We start from the raw sequence: 21,531 nt of genomic DNA, 5'->3' as shown, positions 1-21,531 counted from the left end.
ATAAATGATTTTCAGGCATGGAGACTAGTTGGCAGGAGAGCAGCTGTGAGATGGCCAGTGTAATATGCCTCCTGTCCACAGCAGACACAGACTCAGAGACAGCAGAGATTCACAGCTCAAGTGACCAGTCGTGATGAAAACTGGGATGGGTGGACGTGCACGAGTCAAAAGTGTTATATTACTGAAAATTCTTCTCAAACCGATTTTTAAAATTCTCTAAAGATATTTAAAATATCTATTAATAATACATTTTCCCTTTAATATCACACACTGTGAAAATAAAGTCATTTTAACAAAAGTGTTACCTTCATGTTCCTATCTGTCTTTTTGTTCATCCTTGGAGGATGTATATCACTAGCATCGAAATGTCTTCCTGTAACATTTGTAAGATCACTGTAGTTTTATTTATTTTACTGTACTGTACTGCATACGGATGAGTTCATGAAAACACCAGTTTTAATGCCTGTTTCAAGAATTGTGTGAGGAATTACTCAGTTTTCACTGAATAAACAAAATCCCTCCTCGTTGTTGTTGATAAGACTAGATTACGTCACCATGGGGTAAAATTGTCTCAGTGTAATTGCTCATTTAATGTGACTTTCCAGCGAATACCTCTTTGGAAGTAACAGAACAGAAAACAGCTATGATGAATAGAGCACCTATTTGACATACTGCTTTTTTTACATACTGCTTGTTCCCTTTCAGTTAGTCACTCTCGACATCACGTCGGTGACCGACGGTCGACGGATGAGTCATCTCTGAGGAAGAGTTGACTGTGCTGCCGTTCTCCGGGACAGTGGCAATGCCTGAATCAGATCCAGAGATGTCAGCTATGCTTTTCCGGGTTGCTGAGAAGGTAGGGCTCGAGAATGGAACTGTGTGTAGACATCCTGGATGTCAGGACTGGTGGGGCTGCCCAGAGAGGAAGGAATCTGCTTTTGGGGGTTGGTGAAGGTACCTCTCCCTCCCTCGGGTGGAAAATCTGGAGAATCTCGATGTGAAAGCATTTTTTCTATCTCTGGGCCCAGCACCAGACCTCACTCATCCTCCTCCTTCACCAGTCGGCAGCAGCGGATGGTTCGAGAGCGTCAACAATCCTTGAACCGGGCCCTTCAGTGGTTACTGTTCAAGATGTTGTTGCAGAAACGCATCTTCGGGAGCATCTGTCCACGAGATTGGTTTGCAACGATCGACCTTTCATGTGTCGATCATTCCGCGCCACAGGTCATTTCTGTGGTTCGCGTTTGAGAGACATGCATATCAGTAAAGAGTCCTGCCCTTTGGGCTGCCCCGTCTCTCCGTGTCTACACGAAGGTTCCCCTCAGAGAGTTAGGTGTTCGCATCCTCAACTGTCTCAATGATTGACTTATTCTAGCACAGTCTCTAGACCAGTTGTGCGAACATTGGGCCTTCAGGTCAACTGATAAAAGAGAAAACTCTCCCCAGCGCAGAGAATCTCTTTTCTCGGTATGGAGTTGGATTGGGTCAAACAGACAGTGCGCCTCACAGAGGAACTTGCATGGTTTGTGATAGCCTCATTGAATATGTTCAAGGGCAAAATAGCGGTCCCACTGAAACTTTTTAGCACTCCAGCACTGGCTTTATGGTTGAGTCCCAAGGTGGGCACGGAATTCAATTCAGTTCAAGTTTATTTGTATAGCGCTTTTTACAATACAAATCGTTACAAAGCAACTTTACAGAAAATTATAATTATTATATGATGCAGTCACACTTGTAGCAATTTTTGTTAGTTCTGTTTGTTGATTCAGGTTTAGCATCATCAAGGGTCCTCTGAGGTTCAGCATCATCTCTTCTCAGGTGTTGTAAATCCTAGTTACCACGGGATGAAAATCCCATGATAAAACATAGAAACAGGTTGGTTAGGGTTGTTTTACTCTTTAAAAAATAAAACGGATCCCAATACAATTGTGATGTTCCCAGGGACTGGTGTACTTTATTATTTTGTCCAGTAGGTGTCTCTGGTTAACACTTTTTGGGTCTCCAGGTTAATTGCTGTGTCACAGGTGTGGATAATTGGCTTTTTAACCATTCGGCTGATAAGATGGTGGTTTTCTCCCCATCGAGAGGAACAATTGGGCTTTGGTCTCTGCTGGTCTCGCTGCTGGGTGGACATGCTGACTTTTCCGTCTCTCCAGTCCAGGGCTTTATGTTTTTGTGTTTGTATAATTCTTTTTTTCTTTATCTTAAATGTAGTTATGTCTGTTTTTCTTGATTAAATATTAAAAGTTTCAAATTTGATTATGTGTTTGGCTTCCCCATTCATGTTGCTGCCCCTTGAGCCAAGGGGTTGTAACACAATACAATACAATACAACAATAAAATAAATATAGCCCAGTTCACACATACATTATTTTCTGATAAATTAACGGTAAATTATCTTTAAGAGATCATGTGTGTATAGAAGCCTGTTCCTGCTACTGATACTGAATAAAAAATAAGAAAAGGTTATACAGTAACGTTTTATCTCACAATTCTGACTTTTTTCCCCGCTTGCAATTGCAAGTTTACATCTCGAAATTGAACTATCAGTAAGAGGCACTGAAATGTAAACCTTATTTATGTGTGTTTGACCTATGCTCTACATGATTTGAGAAAAGTTAGCTTTTTCGTTTAGTAAACTGTAATTTTATGAGCGCATGACATACTGTACATGACATACCTCATTGGAATTTGGATTAAATGCTTAGGGACATTCTGTTCTGTTTTGTTTGGGTTTAGGAAATGGAATAAAATTAATTTAATTAATTATTTAATTAATTAATTAATTAATTAATCGTAAGCTTGGTGATCAGTTTTGGAGAATTTTATGTTCACATTCAAAGAGATAGGAGCTGCCGGACGCGACCATAACAGAGACCGACATTCCGGCCCGGAACACACATTTTCAAAGGAGAATAACTGACTGTAGCAGTGTTTTTCAGATAAACAAGCATGTCAACTTAACATGTTTCTTAAATAGGCTACAGCACCTTTAGGCTTGTTCGAGGTGCATCCGCGCTGTGCAGAACGTAGACATCAAAGTACAGTGAGAATAATTCAAAAGCATAAAGATTAAAGCAAAAAGTAAAAAACAAAATCTGCTCTTTTGGCTCTCACGATACACAGCTAACAAAATTGTGTGTGTGTGTGCGTGTATATATATATATATATATATATATATATATATATATATATATATATATATATATATATATATATATACGTGCTTTACTGTGGTTAAATTAAATGGGCTGCTCAACTGACTTGTGATGTTCATTGCTGCTTTTATATGTTCAACTTACATGTAACTATAAGGTGGTTAGACTGTTAATGTGAACAGATTTCTTCATCTGAGATACTGATGTCTATTAGCTTTAAATCGGATAAGAAATAAAACTAAAAATACCAACAGTAAGCAGCAGAGGGCAGTGTCAGACCGATGAATCTGCATGAGTACACAAGTATCGGCGATAAAATGGCAATCAGTAAGAACAGTAAGCTAGTAGAAGTGCACTTCTGTCGGTCTAGTTAGTAGAATTAAATTGAGAAGACATGATATTTCTGTTTTCCCCTCTTTTTAAAAATGTTTAGATGAAAAGCGTATGAAGATGTTCTACACCAAATTGTCAGAGAACATCCAGGAACAAGCGCAGTGTTTTTGCCCTCAGGCCATGTGCCTCATCATAAACAATGTCCTTTCGCGGGTCTCTCCATGGTGTAATATTTTCATTGTGAACATAGTTTCTATTCATTATGTAAATAAAACTCTAAATATTTATTCAATTACCTGTCCATACCCATAACTTCATGGCATACTACATTCCCCTTTTCATCATAAATGTACACATTAAGCTATATGTAGGCTATGTCATGTGCTGTTGTGTATTTTGTTCACACTTCAAATCTACTTTATTGTATTGTGTTTTGTCTCATTGTAGTATTCCTCTGTGCACAATAAGCTGTAACCTAGACAATCTCGGCAGCAAAGCTTATGAAAGATTCTAAAAATTTCAAAATCACATTTTCACTTTCTAGAAAAACGGTCAAACACAAAACAAATAAACAAAGAAGAAAAAAACTCTGTCCTTCCCTACAATAGACTTATCCCTGTGACAAGTCATTATAGTCATTTGTTCTATGGATGAATACAATAAAAATGTGTAATTAAAACAGCTTCCTTATCTATTCATTTCGGTCTGGCTTTTTAGTCATAATAAATTTGCATAATGCAGTCTGGGTTTTATATGCTGGAAATGAGCAATGAGTCTGAAAGCATGAGTCTCTCTGATAGCAGGCATTCCCAAACCCAGTATCCCATCTGCATGTCCTGTATCACTGCACATCTGCCACTGTTACCTGCAGATCCCAGACAAGACTCAAATCCAATGAATCGGTTATTTATCATGCACAGACACACTTTAATATCTTATATGCAGCTATGCTCAGGATTCATTTGATATGCATTAAACATTCTGTATTTCTTCTTCTTCTTCATAATCTAATTGAGGGCATCCAACTACAAAATGTGCAAGGAGTTCTTTTTAAAACATAGAAAAATAGAAAGGGAATGAAGGAGAGAAAGGGGAGAAGAGGAGACTTGACTTGTGTACCTGAATATGGAAAAGATGGAAAATTGAAATGGTCTCATGACCTCCGCGAGAGCTGGTGAATAATTGAAAACTTTGATCAAGCTGGTCCTGTAGATCAACATGATCATGTTATCAAAACAGACATTTTTATGTGATATGACACCACTGAGAGACAGTTCATTTTATTCATCATGACACATAACAACACATTAAGTATATTCTATAACACAAGGCAATGTGTACTCCAAAATATGGGTAAAACACCTGTGAAATGCACAGCACATGCAAAATTCTGTCATGTTAACATGGTACATTGACCTGTATTTTAACAGACTTTGTATACAAAGAGTGCAAACATTCATAGATGCTCAACAAGGCAAAGAGGATGTAAACATTTGTAAACAGGATGACCGGTATACATTTTTATTTGTATTCATTTATTTACTTATTGTAAATATTTTATGTAAGTTCAGAAAAGGTAGTTCCAAATAAAATATATTATCTCTGGCATTTGTATAAATTCTGCAACAGGTTTATAAACTTTGGAGATAAATGCAAACCACATAGTCATTCAGCTGTGTATTACATTATAATGCATATATTCATTCAAATGTTCAAAATTAGTGAGCAAGCAGTGCAATTGTTATAGGGCACTTTTTTTATGCAAGAAGGCCTAAGTATGCATCGCACTCAGAAGTGCTAAAACAGTTGTTACTTCCTATCTAAAGTCTGTGTCTGCTTGGAGAATCCTGTGTTTATGTGACCCAGCTCTGCAGGTGAGTGTGTTGTGGTCTGGTGATATGAAAACTGCATTTATTGCAAAATGCTATTGGTGGGGTCACTTTGATATCCCATCAATCATAGCCTGGCCCCACACTATAAAAGCTCCCTAAGCAGTTGTTGCATTGTTATAAATACTTGGCCAGAGTGACTAGGCAATGCAATTACTCTGTTTGAGAGCCTATGGATGAGTAACAAATGCCCATAGAACATAATTGCATTGCTAGGGGTTGCTTTCTGGTCAGGTCTGAAATTATTCTTCTTTGGATCGATTTCAGTCAAACAACAGTCATAATATGAATTAAAGTTTTGAGACTAGGAGAAGGTTGCAGATTAAACCGTTTAAAGATTCATTCATTTACTCGAGTCTGACTTTTGTTGTAGCTAACAACAATGGATTTTAACAGCTGGTCATAAACAAAACTCCTTCAGGATCTATTGTTTCTATTGATAACCTTTAGACTAGCATGTACAATTTCTTTACTAGACTGCTGCTACACTGAAAAAAAGTTAAACAATCATGTCATTTATTTAAAAATGCATTTTCTATTGGTCTAATCAAAAGGTTTTTTGTGTTTGTGTTTTTTTTTTCTTCAGTGTGTCTAAAAGCAAATAACACACCCCATAGGGGAAAAAAAGAAACTATTTTATTTAAATAATCAATTTCCATTGACACCAAACTGTTGATGTGCAAATTGCATATTGGCTAGCTTTTACTGACTGAAGAAATTATTGAGGATTTTATTATTTGATTTATTTGATTATTTTGTGGTTCAGTTATACCCTACGTTATGGCAATATCCAAAATTCTTGTCCTTATTGGGACAGTTTTGGTCCCAATAAAGAAATAAGCTTATAAATCATACAGAATGCTCTTTTTTGCAGCAGCAGCTGATTTTTTTCTGTGAGGGTTTGGTTAGCTTAGAGTTAGGGTATAGAAAATACAGTTTGTACAATATAAAAACAATTACGTCTATGGAATATCCCCATAAAGCATGGAAACCCAATCTGTGTGTGTGTCACTGATCTATATTATAGATCAGTGGTGTGTGTGTGTGTGTGTGTGTGTTGAACATAACAAGAAATATGAGGCATAGTTTTTAAAATGACATCACAATAAACATTAAGACCTTTCAAAGTTGTCTTTATTTATAGCAAGTAAACTAAATTGAATATTGACTATCAACATTTTTTTCCTTAAGCAATACTTTTACTTACTGTACATATTATAGACCATTTAGCTTTTGTTTATGATGATATTAATTTATAAATAAATAAATAATAGCTCCTTCCGTGTAGATCTGCTACAGGTAATTTCCTGTGTGCTGTTTGTGCAGCAGCAGCATGTCTGTGCATTTACTGCCAGTTGCAAGTCTCTATACTTGCTCTGCAGCAGCGGCAAAAACAGGAGCAGTAGCATAGCAGATCTATTCCACCAAGACAAAATAAACCCTAACACTGACAAATCCATTACCATGCTGAACTATTCTGAGAGCTGTCATGACAGAATTTCATGTTTTATATCTTTGAAATCATTCGTTTCAAAATTCTGTCAAAATCCCATCTGGAAAATATTCTGGCCTCCCTCTTGTGGTTTGGCAGCATTAGTGAAGAAGGGTTCTGACCCCTGGCTGAAAGACGAGGGCACCACCTAACAGACGCACTTCAGGTGTTGGGAAACATGGGGAGCTGAAGCGGCAGATGGGGAGGACATGACCTGAGACTGCTGGGACAGCTGGAAGCCCCCCCACCCCCCACTCAGCCCATACACCTGTTATTTATTATGTTCAATGCATCGCACTTGCCCTAAGGCCAACCTGAACACAGCCCCGAGCATTACTGAAGCACACCGTGACTAAAGCAGGGCATAGAATATTGCTGGGATTAAACAGAGATTGAAAAATGGTAATGAACAGCTGTTGTGTAAACTCTTGAAACAACTCATATTGCCTAAAATGATCATATGTATGAACAATACTGTCAGGGATCTGCAAGAAATGGGACCCAAATGCAAAATGAGCAGACAAGGGTATTTTATTAACAAAACATAGACTGGAACAGCTGGGGGAATTTGCAGTGTAAAGGTTCAAACAGATGGGCAGGGCAGACAACAATACGGGAAGGAGGGATGACCACTGAGACAGTCCAAGATGACCACGGGCCCAAGCACGGAGTAGGCAGCTCCAGAGGAAGGGCCAGGTAGACACAGGAAACCCGTAGCTTCAAGCAAAACTCAAATGTCACCAGTCTAGTCACCAGGTAGAGACTCACAAGACCAGAGACTTGACACATCAGAGAGGTGAGCCGCTTCCAGGCAGTGGGGTTCAGTGGCCAGGAAATCTGAGTGACGGCAAGACAGGACAATACACAAAAAACAAGACTAGACTCAAAATGACATGGACATTTGAAAACAAAGTTAGAACAAAGTAAAAGAAAACCAAAAGCTATCCAAAGATATGATCCAAGAGTATGAGCATAAAAACAAAATCCCAAACTGGAATCACTTAAAAAAGATTAGATGAAAATCTAGGGACCATCTCTACTAGCTTTGAAACAGCAGGATCTGACTTGATTGGCTCTGGAATGCCTGTGGCAGGCTGGATTAGCTCTGGAATAACTGGAGCAGACTTGACTGACTCTGAGACAGATGCAGAATTCTGGGCTGTACTCTTCCTTCTTGCCCTATGCTTACTTGGAGTCAGAAGGTGATCTGGGACTTGACTCGGCAAGGGTAAGGGTTTGCAATCTGGCTCTGGAATGACTGGAGAAGACTGGACAGACTTGGGGATTGGTTCCAGACTGTATACCTCTGGACCCACTGAATACAGGACCAACTGAGTCTGGTCCTCCTGGACCAATGTGTTAGAGCTCTCCTGACACTGGTCCTCCTCGACCACTGGAGGAACCATCAGAATCAGGTCCTTTGGAACCACTAGGGATGGCTGACGCGAAACTAACGTTTCGACACAGTGTCGAGATCCCGAAGCGTAGATGTTTCGAAACACTGCTCCGAACTGTGATTCAAAACACCCATGTCACGTGACTATGGCTAAACGAAGCTTCTGCGCGTTTCATAAGTGTCTCGACCGACAGGTGGCACGCTTGCCGAGTCTGCGTTTGATTGACAGGGGCGGGAACAAACCACACAATCGCACATCTGTCTCAACTGCCACAAAGTTTAAAAGAGGAGTTAATGCACCTTCACCTCGTGGGTTTTTTGTGAGAGGAGAAAGATTTTGAGATAGCGTTTACGATTTATTGACATTTATAGTGCGATTTAGTTAGTTATATTTAGGTTACATTTAAGTTAAATATATTTACTGATAAACTAAAGACAGTGACAGATAGTTAGGATAGATATAGTGACACATTTATATAGGCTAAGTTAGATATTGACAGATAGCACAGTAGTTAGAGATATAGAATTTAGATAGATTCATATATATATAGATAGATAGATTCATAGATATATAAATTTATATATAGATTCATATATTAATATATATATATAGAGAGAGAGAGAGAGATTCATATATATATATATATATATATATATATATATATATACTTTCATAAATATATAGATTCATAGATAGATAGATATATATAGACATTAATAGAATAGATAGAAATGGAGGCTCCACAGAAGAGATGCCGTAAATCTGTGGTGTGGGAGCATTTCCATTTGGAAACCCCAAATAAAGTGAGATGTATGTATTGTGATAGGCAGCTAGCCTACTTCAACAATACATCATCCATGATGCGCCATTTGAGGAGCACTCATCCTGCCATTTTGCAGTGTGCAGAGGATGGTAACATTCCCCCTGTACTAGGCCTGCTACTGACACTGCTGGGCCATCTAAACAAGGTATACATTGTTTGATATAATATGTACTTCATGTAACACTGTTTAGAAAGTCCATAGTTTTAAATAGACTTAGGCTTGTGTCCACCAGCCTTACAACGTAACGTCAATCTTTTCCAAAACTCCCAATCATGTTGAAAACAGCTTCACTCTGAATATGTAAATGTAACATCTCACAAACTTAGTCACTGTATTACATAGATATTTTTATAGGCTTGAAGACAACATTTTGGTTTTCCTAATTGTTGTAATTTTATATTGTATTTGATCTGTCTTTGCACACTGAGCATAAACTTTTCCAAACTTGAAAAAGCTTTTATTGTTTTTGAAATTTAGTTTTGTGAAAGTACTTTTAATCTTTTATCTTTATTTTCTTTTAAAAGGCAGACAGAGGGAATTGGATGAGGCTCTTGTAGACATGGTGGTAAAGGATTTGCAGCCCTTCACTATCGTGGAGGATGAGGGTTTCATGGCTTTTGTGAACAAACTTGATCCAAGCTATGTCCTCCCATCCCGGAAGGCACTTAAAACGATGGTAACCGAAAGGTACAACATTTCTAAGGAGAAGACAATGGAGGACCTAAAAAAGGCAGATTTTGTTAGCCTTACAGCTGACATGTGGTCCTCCATTAATATGGACGGATACCTTGGTGTTACTTGCCACTACATAACACCAGAGGCAAAGCTGGCAACTGTTGTACTGGGTGTAAGGAGGTTTTACCAAACACACACAGCCCAGCATCTCATGGAGGCTAAAGCTTTGCTAATGGCCGAGTGGGGAATAACCACCAAAGTTCAGTGTATGGTGACTGATAATGCATCCAACATGATCTTAAGTGCCCAGCTACTGAACCTTCGGCATGTCCCATGTTTTGCCCACAATTTAAATTTAATTGTAAAAAAGGCCCTAGATCAAACCCCACTCATCAATGAAATACGACAGAAAGCCAGAAAGATAGTGGGGTTATTTAGATCCAGCTGCAAAGCAAAGGACAAGCTTGTGGAGATGCAGGGCTTGATGGGCAGACCAGCTCTGAAACTGATGCAGGAGGTGGACACAAGATGGAACAGCACTTACGACATGTTGCAGCGCTTGTATGAGCAACGAGAGCCAGTGGGTGCAGCGGTATCAAATGTAAACAGTGATACTGCTCCGCTGACAAGTTTTGAGTATACCATTATACAAGAATCATTGTCACTACTGCAGCCTATCAAACTCGCAACGACAGAGTTGTCAGAGGAACAGAGAGTGTCTGCTTCAAAGCTCATACCACTTTACAGGATGTTGCAGCACAAGCTATCGCAGAAAAAAGGCCAATCAGCACAGGAATCAACTGCACAATTAGGTAGGCCACAATGACCATACTACTGTATGTAATGTATTGGCCACAACTGTCATATTATTTTTTATCAATATAACCAATATGGTTTGCTTGTGTTTTGAACAGGCACACACCTGCAAGAAGGTCTGCACTCAAGATGTGGTGGGTACGAGTCATTCAGAGCCTTGGCTCTGGCTACACTGCTGGACCCAAGGTTCAAAAATGTGGGTTTTGGAAATCCTGCCAAAGCCCAGGAGGCTGAAAAGCAGATCACACTGGAGTGTGCTTCGCTGATGCGTTCAAACACAGCAACTCCTGGTAAGCAGTTTCACTCTTCATCTGACATTATGGAGTTATGTCATCTGAATAATTATGTGACTTATACTTCATATATGCTGTCAGTTTAGACTTAGTAACTAATTGTTGTTTTTACTTTCATTCAGAGCCACAGTCAACATCAGGCCCATCATCATCATCATCAACAACAACATCAACAACAGAAACCCAGGACAGTTTATGGGAACTTTTTGATAGTCGTATCCATGAAACCCAGGCGATACACAGTGCCACAGCAGATGCCACAGTAGAAGTTAAAAAGTACCTAAAAGATGCATTTTTGCCAAGAACCCATGATCCACTAAGTTACTGGAAAGAGAGAGCTGTGATTTTTCCTCATTTGTATGTCCTTGCTAAAAAATATCTATGCATGCCAGCAACAAGTGTCCCTTGTGAGAGGATTTTTTCTAAGGCTGGAGAAATTATCAGTAAAAAAAGAAGTAGGCTAAGCCCTTCCACAGCAGAGCAATTAATATTTTTGAATAAAAATCTTTAAAAAAAAAAAACAAATTAGACCATTGTGGATTTATTTGTTTTATTCATTTTTCATGACCAAAATAACCTAGTTATTATTATGATATAGGATTATATAGGATATTATTATAGGATTTTAAAATATCACCACATTAACGAAAACAAAATATTTTTATTTATTTTTAAATGGCTTGTTGTCAAAGTTGTTTCAGATAACATGGGCAATTGGCCACTAGGTGTCACCGTGGAGACGGGTGTCGGTAAAGTTTCGAAGCCTCGAAACAAATACGGCACTTTGCTTCAACTGTTTCAGTGTTTCATGAAGCCTCGCTCTGCCCACCACTAGGAACCACTGGACTCTGGGGCACCTGACTAGGACCCTCCCGAGTCAATGGACTGGCAAACTCTGGACTCAGGCCCTCTTGGCACAGTGTGCTTGGGACCTTTGAAAGGAGAGCACTTGGCTGCACAATGGGTGCCGTCCTCTTCTTACATCTATGAGGGCTCAAATGTGCATGACTGGCAGCTTCTGGGGTGACTTCAACACTTTGAATCAACTCTGGACTGACTGGCGTGGGCATGACCGGCTCTAGACTGACTGGCGTGGGCACGACCGGCTCTAAACTGACTGGCGTGGGCACGACCGGCTCTAAACTGACTGGCGTGGGCACGACCGGCTCTAGACTGACTGGCGTGGGCACGACCGGCTCTAGACTGACTGGCGTGGGCACGACCGGCTCTGGCATTGCAAGGGCAGATTCGACCGGCTCTGCTACTGATGGCGGCGTTCTGGGCAGCTCTCTTCCTCCTCAGTCTACGCTTCAATGTAGGAGACGGAATAAGGTCTTGAATTTGACTCGGTGTGGGAGGGAAGGTGGCATTGTCCCTGCAGGCTGACTCTGGGGGTGTAAGAATCTGCCAGTCCTTGCGATGGTGCAAATATTTAAAAAAATGTCCAATAATCTATGCCTCTTAGTTGCTCCATCTCCCATTGCGGTAGGGGATCATCCAAGCAGAGATTAAAGGCCTCCTTTAGAGTGGAGTCCGGATACTCCAAGCCCCTTGCCATGGTCCACAAAAACTGGGCAAATGAAACAACCTCCCGGCCCTGCTGGCAGAGTGATGCCACTGCCTGTTGGAGTGCCAGTCTCCCCTTAGCGGTACTGGGAGGAACAATAAGAATGCTCAAACAAAACTAGATTAGAAAACACAAAAATATTTATTTCCTTTCTTTTAAACTAGACAAAACTAAATACCAAAAAGGAAATAAATAACTAGAAGAGATCAAAAATAAGGATCAGGCTCAGAGGGATAAATTCTGGGCCAAGAGACAAGTAAAAACCAAAAACGAACCAGCAGAGACACAAGGAAAGAGAACCCGATATATAGAGCAGTATACATGAGGATCAGGTGAAAACAATCAAGCAGACAAAACAAGGGGGCGTGACCAGGGGTAACAAGGAGGTGGGACAAGAGGAGCACGTGGCACACACGACCAAAGACAGAACCATGTGCTTAGACACAAAACAAACAAAGAAACATGGAACAGCGACAACATGGACAGGACTGTCAGGGCAGGATCCTGACAAATACGGTGAATGTGAATATGAATATGCCATTTAACATGTACTGTTTATAACAATAGACCTTTTTAATATAAAGAAATAACTTAATTATTTGGTAACGATCAAACGCATTATCTGGAATATCATTTGAAGTATATAGTCATAAATGGATGACATTTATTATAATTAATAAAACAGCAAAAGAAATTATTTAGCATCTTTTGTTATCGACTATGTGCATATACATTGTTTGGAGGCAGCATTTCTTTATCGCTGGAGATGGGCTTCACAGAAAAAAAAGATGATTATGAACACAAACAGCACTAACGAATGCCAGAGCAAACAAGCTTTCAAGGTTCAGAAAGTGGCTGAGGGAGCGTTAAATTAACCTCAGATTTCCCAGCGCTCTGCTACACCCTTCTCATAGTAATCATTTCTCTATTCTGCAACAGGTTATCAAGAAACTGAAATGGACTCTATTCCCTTTAGCATTTTATGTGATGACTGAATGTGAAAATACTCAAGAATGGGCTGATAAATAAGTGACTGTGCAATGTAAACAATACTCCAGAGAGAAAGAGGCCATGCATAATCAAGATTGGCATATTTTTGGGAAGAATCTGTTCAGTTTTAAATCATACATCTACATAAGAGTTTATTTAAAACCTGTTCATACCAAGATTGATCACTAAAATGATAAAGACAACAAGAACACTATAAGCATCCACATTAACAGATGATGACATCGTTGTTGTTGTTGTTTTTCAAATATACAATTTAAAAAGTGATTCCAATTAAATAAATTATCAAATTACAATTTACTTTTAAAGCTAAAGCTTTTAAACTAAATTTAAAATGTAGTTTTTTCCACTGAAGGCAAAACTGAATTTTCAGAGTCAAGGTATCCTTAAAAAATACTTCTAATATGCTGATTTGGTGATTAAAGAAACATTTGTTATTATTATCAATGTTGAAACAGTTATGGTGCTTAATAATATTTAACTATAGATATAACTATAGGCGGCAGCCTGCTGGAAATGGCCAAGAAAGAAGCATAATTTTTCAGAGGGTCTACAGCTGTATCAACACATAGAGAGCAATTATGAGAGCAACCAGGCACAAAACATGACACAGAAAAACACCCACTACTTTAAAAGATTGCATCAAATTAGTGAAACACTCATAGAAAAAAAATAAATTTAATGAATTCAGATCAAGTTCCTTTTGGAACATACAGTACAGGTGATGGTCTAGTCTGGTTGAGCAAAATGGCTGATCGGGTTTAAACCAGATCCCACTGGTAATCTGAACAACTTTCTCGACCAGTTTGGACAAGCTAGGAGGTGTGTCTGAATTAAGATGGTTTTAACCAATCAGGGAGGAGATTGTTCCAGTCAAAGCCAAGGCGGACACTTTCTTCTACTTGTCATTTGTGTGGTGTTTGCATACTTTATCCCTGAAGTGAATTAGATGCGATATTTGTCAAATACACAGTAGCAACAGAAACACTTTTCATTCAGTACTTTAGGTAGGCCAAGTGCTCAAGACAGAACCTCTTTGTACAAGAATAAAGTTGGCCATTAGCCTATTCTAGTGGGGTCTATGGAGCCCAATACATGACATGTGAATGAAAATATATTTACAGTGGCAGCAAATTACAGTGGCCTCATTAAAAAAAAAAAGATACATGTCATGTACTGGGCTGCATAAGGGTGTTTTCTTTTCTTTTCTTTTTTATTGAAAATGACACAATATAACATTAAGATTAAGGAGAAAAAACACACCAATTAGTGAGAATTAGTGGAACTGATGGATGTTAAATCTTTGCCTTTTGAAAAAGAAGTGCACTTAGTTGTATTCAGTGTGATTTGTACTTAATTTTAAAAGTATACATTTATAAAATTTAGGTGTACTTAAAAAGAGTACACTTTCATGACTATGTTTTGGAACACAGTACAGTACACAAGTACAGTTTTAAAAAGTGCTCGTCGTAATAATGTCAAAATAAAAATTAAAAGTACATTTCGAATAATTATGTTTTAATACTTTTATCATGCTTTAAAGAAGGTTTTTTTTTTTGGTGTATTGACTAACATGCAAAGTACTTAATTACAATTTTGACTGTATTATCCAATATTATATTTAAAGTTAATATATTTTAAATGTACTAAATTGCATCAATTTCATCATTGCAAATGTGTGATTACAAATGCATTTAAATACATGAAATACAGTTATATTATATTACAATAAACTGTATGTTTACACAATTGATTGTCTTTCACGATCATTAGCTGGAGTGCCCATGAACTTCAGTAGAGGGCACTCCACCCAGGACCATTCCACCGATCAACCACCAGAACACTTGGACACTAGCACCTCTCATCCTGTTGCACCACACCCCGAACTACATCTTCCATGAGTCACTGCATCACTATTACCTTGCCACACCTGCACCTCATTCATCAGCTAATCTCCTTGCCACACCTGCACCTCATTTACACACACACATATAAGCAGTACTCACACACAGACACTTTGCAAAATCTTGTTTAGCCCTGAGCGTTTTCCCTGTGTTTGTCCATCCCGTTTCTGATCTTGGATTGTTTAAACTGACTCTGATTCTCACTGCTGCCTGACCTGACCTCTGCTTGTTATCAATTATGATTCTGGTTATCCCTGACATACCTGATGCTGTTCCTGATTTCTGCCTGTCTGACCATTCTCTTAATAAAGTTCTGCACATGGATCTGAATGCCTCTGACTTTTCGTTACAGAGTCATTACTTTTGGCAGTACACTTTTATCAATGTAAAAAAATATATATTTACACACATACAAAAATGTACTTAGTCCATAATAGGAAGGTAAAAACACAATATATATTTCAACTATAATTTTATTGTAAATAAGTTGTGCAAAAGTACGCAGTGTACCAGTGTACAGTGTATCTCTTTTTCATAAGGGTTGTCATGGCATATGAATAGGATTTTTCCATTTATTTTACAAACTTTGGAATCTTTGGAGGACTTCCACTTCCCGTTGTTTGTATGGATGGCTAGCCGAAACGGTGTGCCACTCAACAGAAAAGAGGTGGACCTTACATTGACAGATAAATTAAAATGGTGCCCAAACATAAAGGTGTGTCCAACGCCATGTAATTTCAGTCATTACCTGTGAGTGATAATGATGGGATGATGATGATTCATTCAGAACTTGGATTCATTCACTTGTGGATTCATTATAACTGTGTTATTAATTTGCTTGTGAGGCAACCATAGGTGTTTCTCAATGTCAAGGAAGGAAGCCAGTATTTTGAGGATGCTACGTCATCAACATCCGTCGAAGGACTGTTCCAATGTCGAGGATCCTCTGAATTTCAACCAAGGACTGAGTCCTTCGTTCGAAGAATATCCCATACACAGGAAAGGATGCACATGTGTATCCTTCACGCTCTTCGTGCTCTCAAATCACCCACAATCCTATGCGCGCAGCTTTGCAATCTAACGTTAGTTCAAAAATTAAAAAATGTTGAACATTAACATAGTCGGAGCTTTAACGGTTTTTATTTACTTTACCAAACATTTGTTATAACTGTAATAAATACAAGTAAAGTTTGACGTTTAAATGCCAGTACAATATTGTAAATTACACAAATACAAATGGTTAACTGAACCGGACCTGTCATTTAACAATTTGTTGCATCAACGGCATTTATTTTATAAGTTAAGTTATCCAAAGTAATTAATGATACCATTCACAGCGTTATTCAAACGGACCTTTTCACTGACGTAATGACGCAATTACGTGCACTTGCTAGCCTGTTCCATTTACGTGTTCTCTGTATGTTAAAGAGGACTCTCACCTAGCCTCTGAAGGAAGTGACTTGGAAAGATCAGTCCTACCAAGGAAGTATCCTTGACATTGAGAAACGCCTCATTCCTCTCTCCCTCCTGCCTGAACATCCATCTCAGCCACCTGTTACCAATCAGAAAGCTAGTGGGAGGGAGGGAAGGATTCTGGGATTGCTGATGCCCCAACAATCCACATAAAAATGGAGGGGGGTTGTGGAGCTGCACCTCGACTGCATGTGGTGTACTCATAAATCATCTTCTGTCCATCATTCAGAATGGCTGCCAAATCCCTGTGGCTGCGTGAGTCGAGCCAGCTCTCTCACATTAGCCCCAATGCTAGTCAGTCATGCTGAACATCTAATACAGAGGGAATGCCTGACATTCGTTAAAACAATTGTTTGTCCAGAGACTGAAAACTCTGTGAAGCTCCAAAAAATAATAATACCCTAATAATTATATATATATATATATATATATATATATATATATATATATATATATATATATATATAACTTAGTTTATATATAGTAATATAGTTATAACTTAGTTTATAGACTTGTAAAATCAAACAAGTGTAGCTAATCACCTTCTGAATGGCTCACAAAGCCATTTGACTTTCAGCTGATATCAGCTGTGGTCATTTTGAATAGATCTTCATGAAAATAGCTTTCCTGGAACATTTAAGTCCATGGTAGTGCAATTTAAACAAACAATCAACAAAAGTTAATGCTAAAGTTGTCAGGAGATGAATACAAAAAAATTACAAATAATGAAGCATAGTGAAGTCTATTATTAAGAAGTGGAAGGTATTTGGTACAATACAGACCCTACTTGGATCAGGACGTTGTTCCAAAGGGGATGAAAGAGCCAGAAGGAAACTGGCCAGAACCAGGAGGCGTGCAGCAACTCTGAAGCAGTTGCAGGAATCTATGACAAAGAGTGGTCATTGTGTGCATGTGACCAGAATATCACAAATTCTCTACAAATGTGGCTTGTATGGGAGGGTTGCGAGAAAAAAAGCCACTCCTCGAGAAAGGCCACATGCATACATGACTGAGCTTTGTCAAAACGCACCTTAAAGATTCTGAGGCAGATGAGTCTAAAATTTAATTATATGGCCTAAACACCAATTGATATGTCTGGCGGAAATCCAATACAGCTCATGATCCAAATAACACCATTCCTACAGTAAAGCATGGAGGTGGTAATGTACTGTTATGGGGTGTTTCTCTGCAGCAGGGATTGGAACACTTGGAAAAATGGATGAGGCAAAATATAAAATTCCTGCTGCCTTCTGCCAGAAAACTGTCTATGGGAAGAATGTTTTCCTTCCAAACTGACAATTGTTATGTGGAGGGGTTGGGAAGAACTAGGATGCAGACAGGATGTAACAAACACAGGGTTTATTAATACAAAAAGGGGAAAACAAAACCCACGAGGGGGAAAACAATGACTAGGGAAGACACTAAATAACTCTACAAAACACAATAAAAAGGTAAACAAAGACTCTGAACACTAACTACTAACAAACAATCACGGTAGTACAAAGACTTCTAGGAGGGGTTACAAGGACACGATATCTCGGGAGGCTGACGGGAAGAAACACATATGTGGACCAATCTCAGACGTGGAACAATGACAAATGATGAACAATCTCAATTGAGGTACAATCACAAATGAACCGACGAAAGACAGAGCACACTAGGAGATCTAAATAGGGGAACAATTAAGACACGACAGGTGGCACAGATAGGACAATCACGACAAGACTAGGATAACAAGGGGGGCGGGGCAAGGGAACGAGACAACACAAGCACATGGCCCAAAGACAAGGCCATGTGCTTGTACACAAAACACGGGTCTGCCATGATCCTGCCTCAAGACTAGGGAAAATCAAGGACACAAGGGCAGAATCATGACAACAATGACCAAAAGCACACATCAAAATTGACCACACAGAATGTCTTTGCGTGGCCTAGTAGGAGCCCAGACTTATACCCCAGTAAAAATCTGTGGAATGACTTGACTTCTGCAAAGAATTGTGGGCAATTATTGGAAAGTCTACATGTGCAAAGTTAGTAAAGACAAATCCCAACAGACTAAATGCTGTAATTAAAGCAAGAGGTGGTTCAACAACATACTGACAATACTGATCCCTTTTCCAACTCACTGAGTTTTTTGTTTATTTTATTTTGATATGTTGGTCTTATATCTTTTACTTGGATGTCATAAGTTGCACTGAGTAAATACAGCTGAAACTGTGTCTGTCTTCATTTCAGGCTGCAAAGCAACAAAATATGATTATTTAAAGGGGAGTGAATCTTTTCTATACCCACTGTGCATGTGTGATATATAAGGCATAATAAAAGTACATTTGACTTATGTGATATCTCAAATTTTGTGCAAAGAACAGTTGTGAATTGAAATAAATTATTTCATAAAAATTGTGCCCTCCCTCAGCTCTTTAGTCTGATTCTTTATTATTGACACACTAAGTTAATTCATGACACTAAAGAACAAATGACATTTAGCATCATTGATGTCCACACCGGCTGCGGCACAGCAACACCATTTCTGAATCTGAACTGTGATGTTGATAAGATTTCAGAGCATCAGAAGAAGGAATGATTATTTCAAATTGTGTTCCTCATACAAAACTATTGTATTTGTGCCTTTTTTCTTTTTAGAACTTTTCATTACCTGATGGGACACACTTATAGTGTTATAAAAATGCAAATGTTTAAATAGCTTTATTTTCATTTAAATTTTAAATACTTTTCATTTTTAAATCAACTAAATGTGTTCAGTAATCCCTATAACATGATGTAATTTCAATTTGTGGTGCTTCTAATTAAGTGATAGAAAGCCGCTGCAAATGTTGTATAAAATAAATATCACTACTACTCATCTTTGCACCAGTAAAATGTCAAAACACAGTTTTTCTACCAAGTTATATCTCATATCTAACTATTATATTAAAATTCAACTTATATTGGAAAGGTTTCCGTGAACTGTCGCGAGATATCGGCAAAATGTCTCATGATTTATATTCACAACATGATGCATGATGGGATACACTAAGCCTTGAATATCGCTCTGGAGCACGTGCTCTCAAGTGGCCAAGACCGACTAAATACAAAAAAAATTGTATTTCATTACTCAACTCAGTGGATTTACTTTGATATTGACATATTGACATTACTCATTTCCTGTCTCCTGAGATGCCTTCATCTGATTGATAGCAGCATAGATGAATCATCTGCTGCATTTGATATCACACTACCCTGTGTGCTCCATTCCATGATGGTTGGGCTAAAAAAATGAAGATGTTCATCTGAAAATTGTGTTTGGTGGTCAATTTGTGTGTAAACGTATGTTTCTTACCAACCTTTTGCACGTTTGAAGTTATTTCAAGAAATCATTATCAATCGTAATTAAATATTTGCTTTGTCATCGCTTAAGATTGTTTTTAGTGTTGTATATCGTTAAACTGATATGCTGCCTAAGAAGCCTGTCCGAAATCAATTTTGTGAGGTGCCTTTGTGCACAAAGTTGCTGCCTGCAAAGTCATTGCCTGATAAGTCAGCGAGGCAGTAAGTCAGTAGCCTAAGCTTTTGGATGCAGCTTAGCAACCCCAAAGACCTTGATTAGCTGGTTTGGGTATGTTAAATTGGGGTTGGAGCTAAACTCTGACAGTGGCCTTTCCGGAACTGAATTTGACTCCCCTGCATTACTTAAACTTTAGAGAAGGGGTGTGTCCAATCCTGCTCCTGGAGAGCTACAGTCCTGTGGATTTCAGCTCCAACCCCAATCAAACACATCTGAGCTAGCTAATCAAGGTATTGATAAATACAGGCAGCGTTGCAGCACAAATCTGTAGGACGGTAGTTTTTGTGTTTGTGCACATACATGACCATATTTTGGGGACAAATCTGTATGCAGAAATGAGCAAAACCTGAAAAAAAACCTTAGACTTAACAACTTACCCTACTAGTAACTTAAAATCACTTACATTTTGTGGCCCAGTCAAGGACGAAAACCTCTTAGCCAGCACCCCGACGTCCTCGTCTTGAAAGTCCTTCAACTTGCACGTGTCAGTGTTTATGAATAGATTAAATGAATCGGGACAAGTTTAATCTTGACAAACTACTATGTTACATTATCAATATCTAAGCCTCAAGCATCGACGACGGATTGCAGTTTTTCAATGCAAAGCTTATAAAGACTGTATTCGCTACATTTGTGTAAGCAGTATACATAAGAAACATGAACATTAGAAATGCTACATACCAGATTCGTCATAATAACGAGTCATAAACACATCCACAGCTGTAAATCCCAGTTTAGTTAGGAAGGTAAGGGTCCACTGAACGACATCTCATGAAGCACGTTTAGTCCAACGAAGCAATAACATTGTGATATGGATCATAATTCCTTTGTTTACGTTTCAGTTCTTCAGCGACAGAACTGTTTGCGTCCGTTATGGAATAACTCATGGTCAGAAACTGCGTCTTGGTAGTAAAAAAAAAAAATGGCATGGTTTTGCAGCGTACAGTGTCATAAACAGAATGAGATGATCCACCGGAAAAAAGAATGAATGAAAGATATCACAGGCGAAAGATAGTTTATTTGAATTTTGGCGCTCCCTCATGACGCTCTCTGACGCACCTGTCAGCTGATGGAGGCGGAACTTACAGCGATCGCCTTTTCCTTTGTTTGTTTTATTTTTAAACAGTTTTTATATAT

The 21,531-nt window shown here is 38.6% G+C and overlaps 2 protein-coding genes and 1 long non-coding RNA gene across 3 annotated transcripts in view; 2 read left to right on the top strand and 1 right to left on the bottom strand.

The window, feature by feature from the left end:
* The window catches only part of LOC128016391 (neuronal acetylcholine receptor subunit alpha-7-like), a 30,125-nt gene extending 21,847 nt beyond the window's left edge, over positions 1 to 8,278 (bottom strand). Inside the window, exon 1 of the mRNA XM_052600862.1 lies at positions 8,062 to 8,278. Within this exon, the coding sequence (XP_052456822.1) occupies positions 8,062 to 8,278 (217 nt within the window). The remainder of the gene's footprint in view (positions 1 to 8,061) is intronic.
* A 926-nt stretch (positions 8,279 to 9,204) lies between these two features.
* On the top strand, positions 9,205 to 10,404 carry LOC128016390 (zinc finger BED domain-containing protein 4-like). The gene is made up of 3 exons (XM_052600861.1): positions 9,205 to 9,237; positions 9,618 to 10,360; positions 10,399 to 10,404. The coding sequence occupies exons 2-3, from the start codon at positions 9,653 to 9,655 to the stop codon at positions 10,402 to 10,404; spliced, it is 714 nt and encodes a 237-aa protein (XP_052456821.1). The 5' UTR covers positions 9,205 to 9,237; positions 9,618 to 9,652.
* Positions 10,405 to 10,445: 41 nt separating this feature from the next.
* Positions 10,446 to 11,050, top strand: LOC128016293 (uncharacterized). The gene is made up of 3 exons (XR_008184131.1): positions 10,446 to 10,580; positions 10,683 to 10,874; positions 11,000 to 11,050. It is a non-coding gene; the product is annotated as an uncharacterized LOC128016293 (long non-coding RNA).
* The last annotated feature ends 10,481 nt before the right edge of the window (positions 11,051 to 21,531 follow it).

This window comes from Carassius gibelio, chromosome A7 (assembly GCF_023724105.1).
Source record: "Carassius gibelio isolate Cgi1373 ecotype wild population from Czech Republic chromosome A7, carGib1.2-hapl.c, whole genome shotgun sequence".
NCBI classification, from domain to species: Eukaryota; Metazoa; Chordata; class Actinopteri; order Cypriniformes; family Cyprinidae; genus Carassius; species Carassius gibelio.
This window is presented reverse-complemented; position numbering and strand designations above follow the sequence as displayed.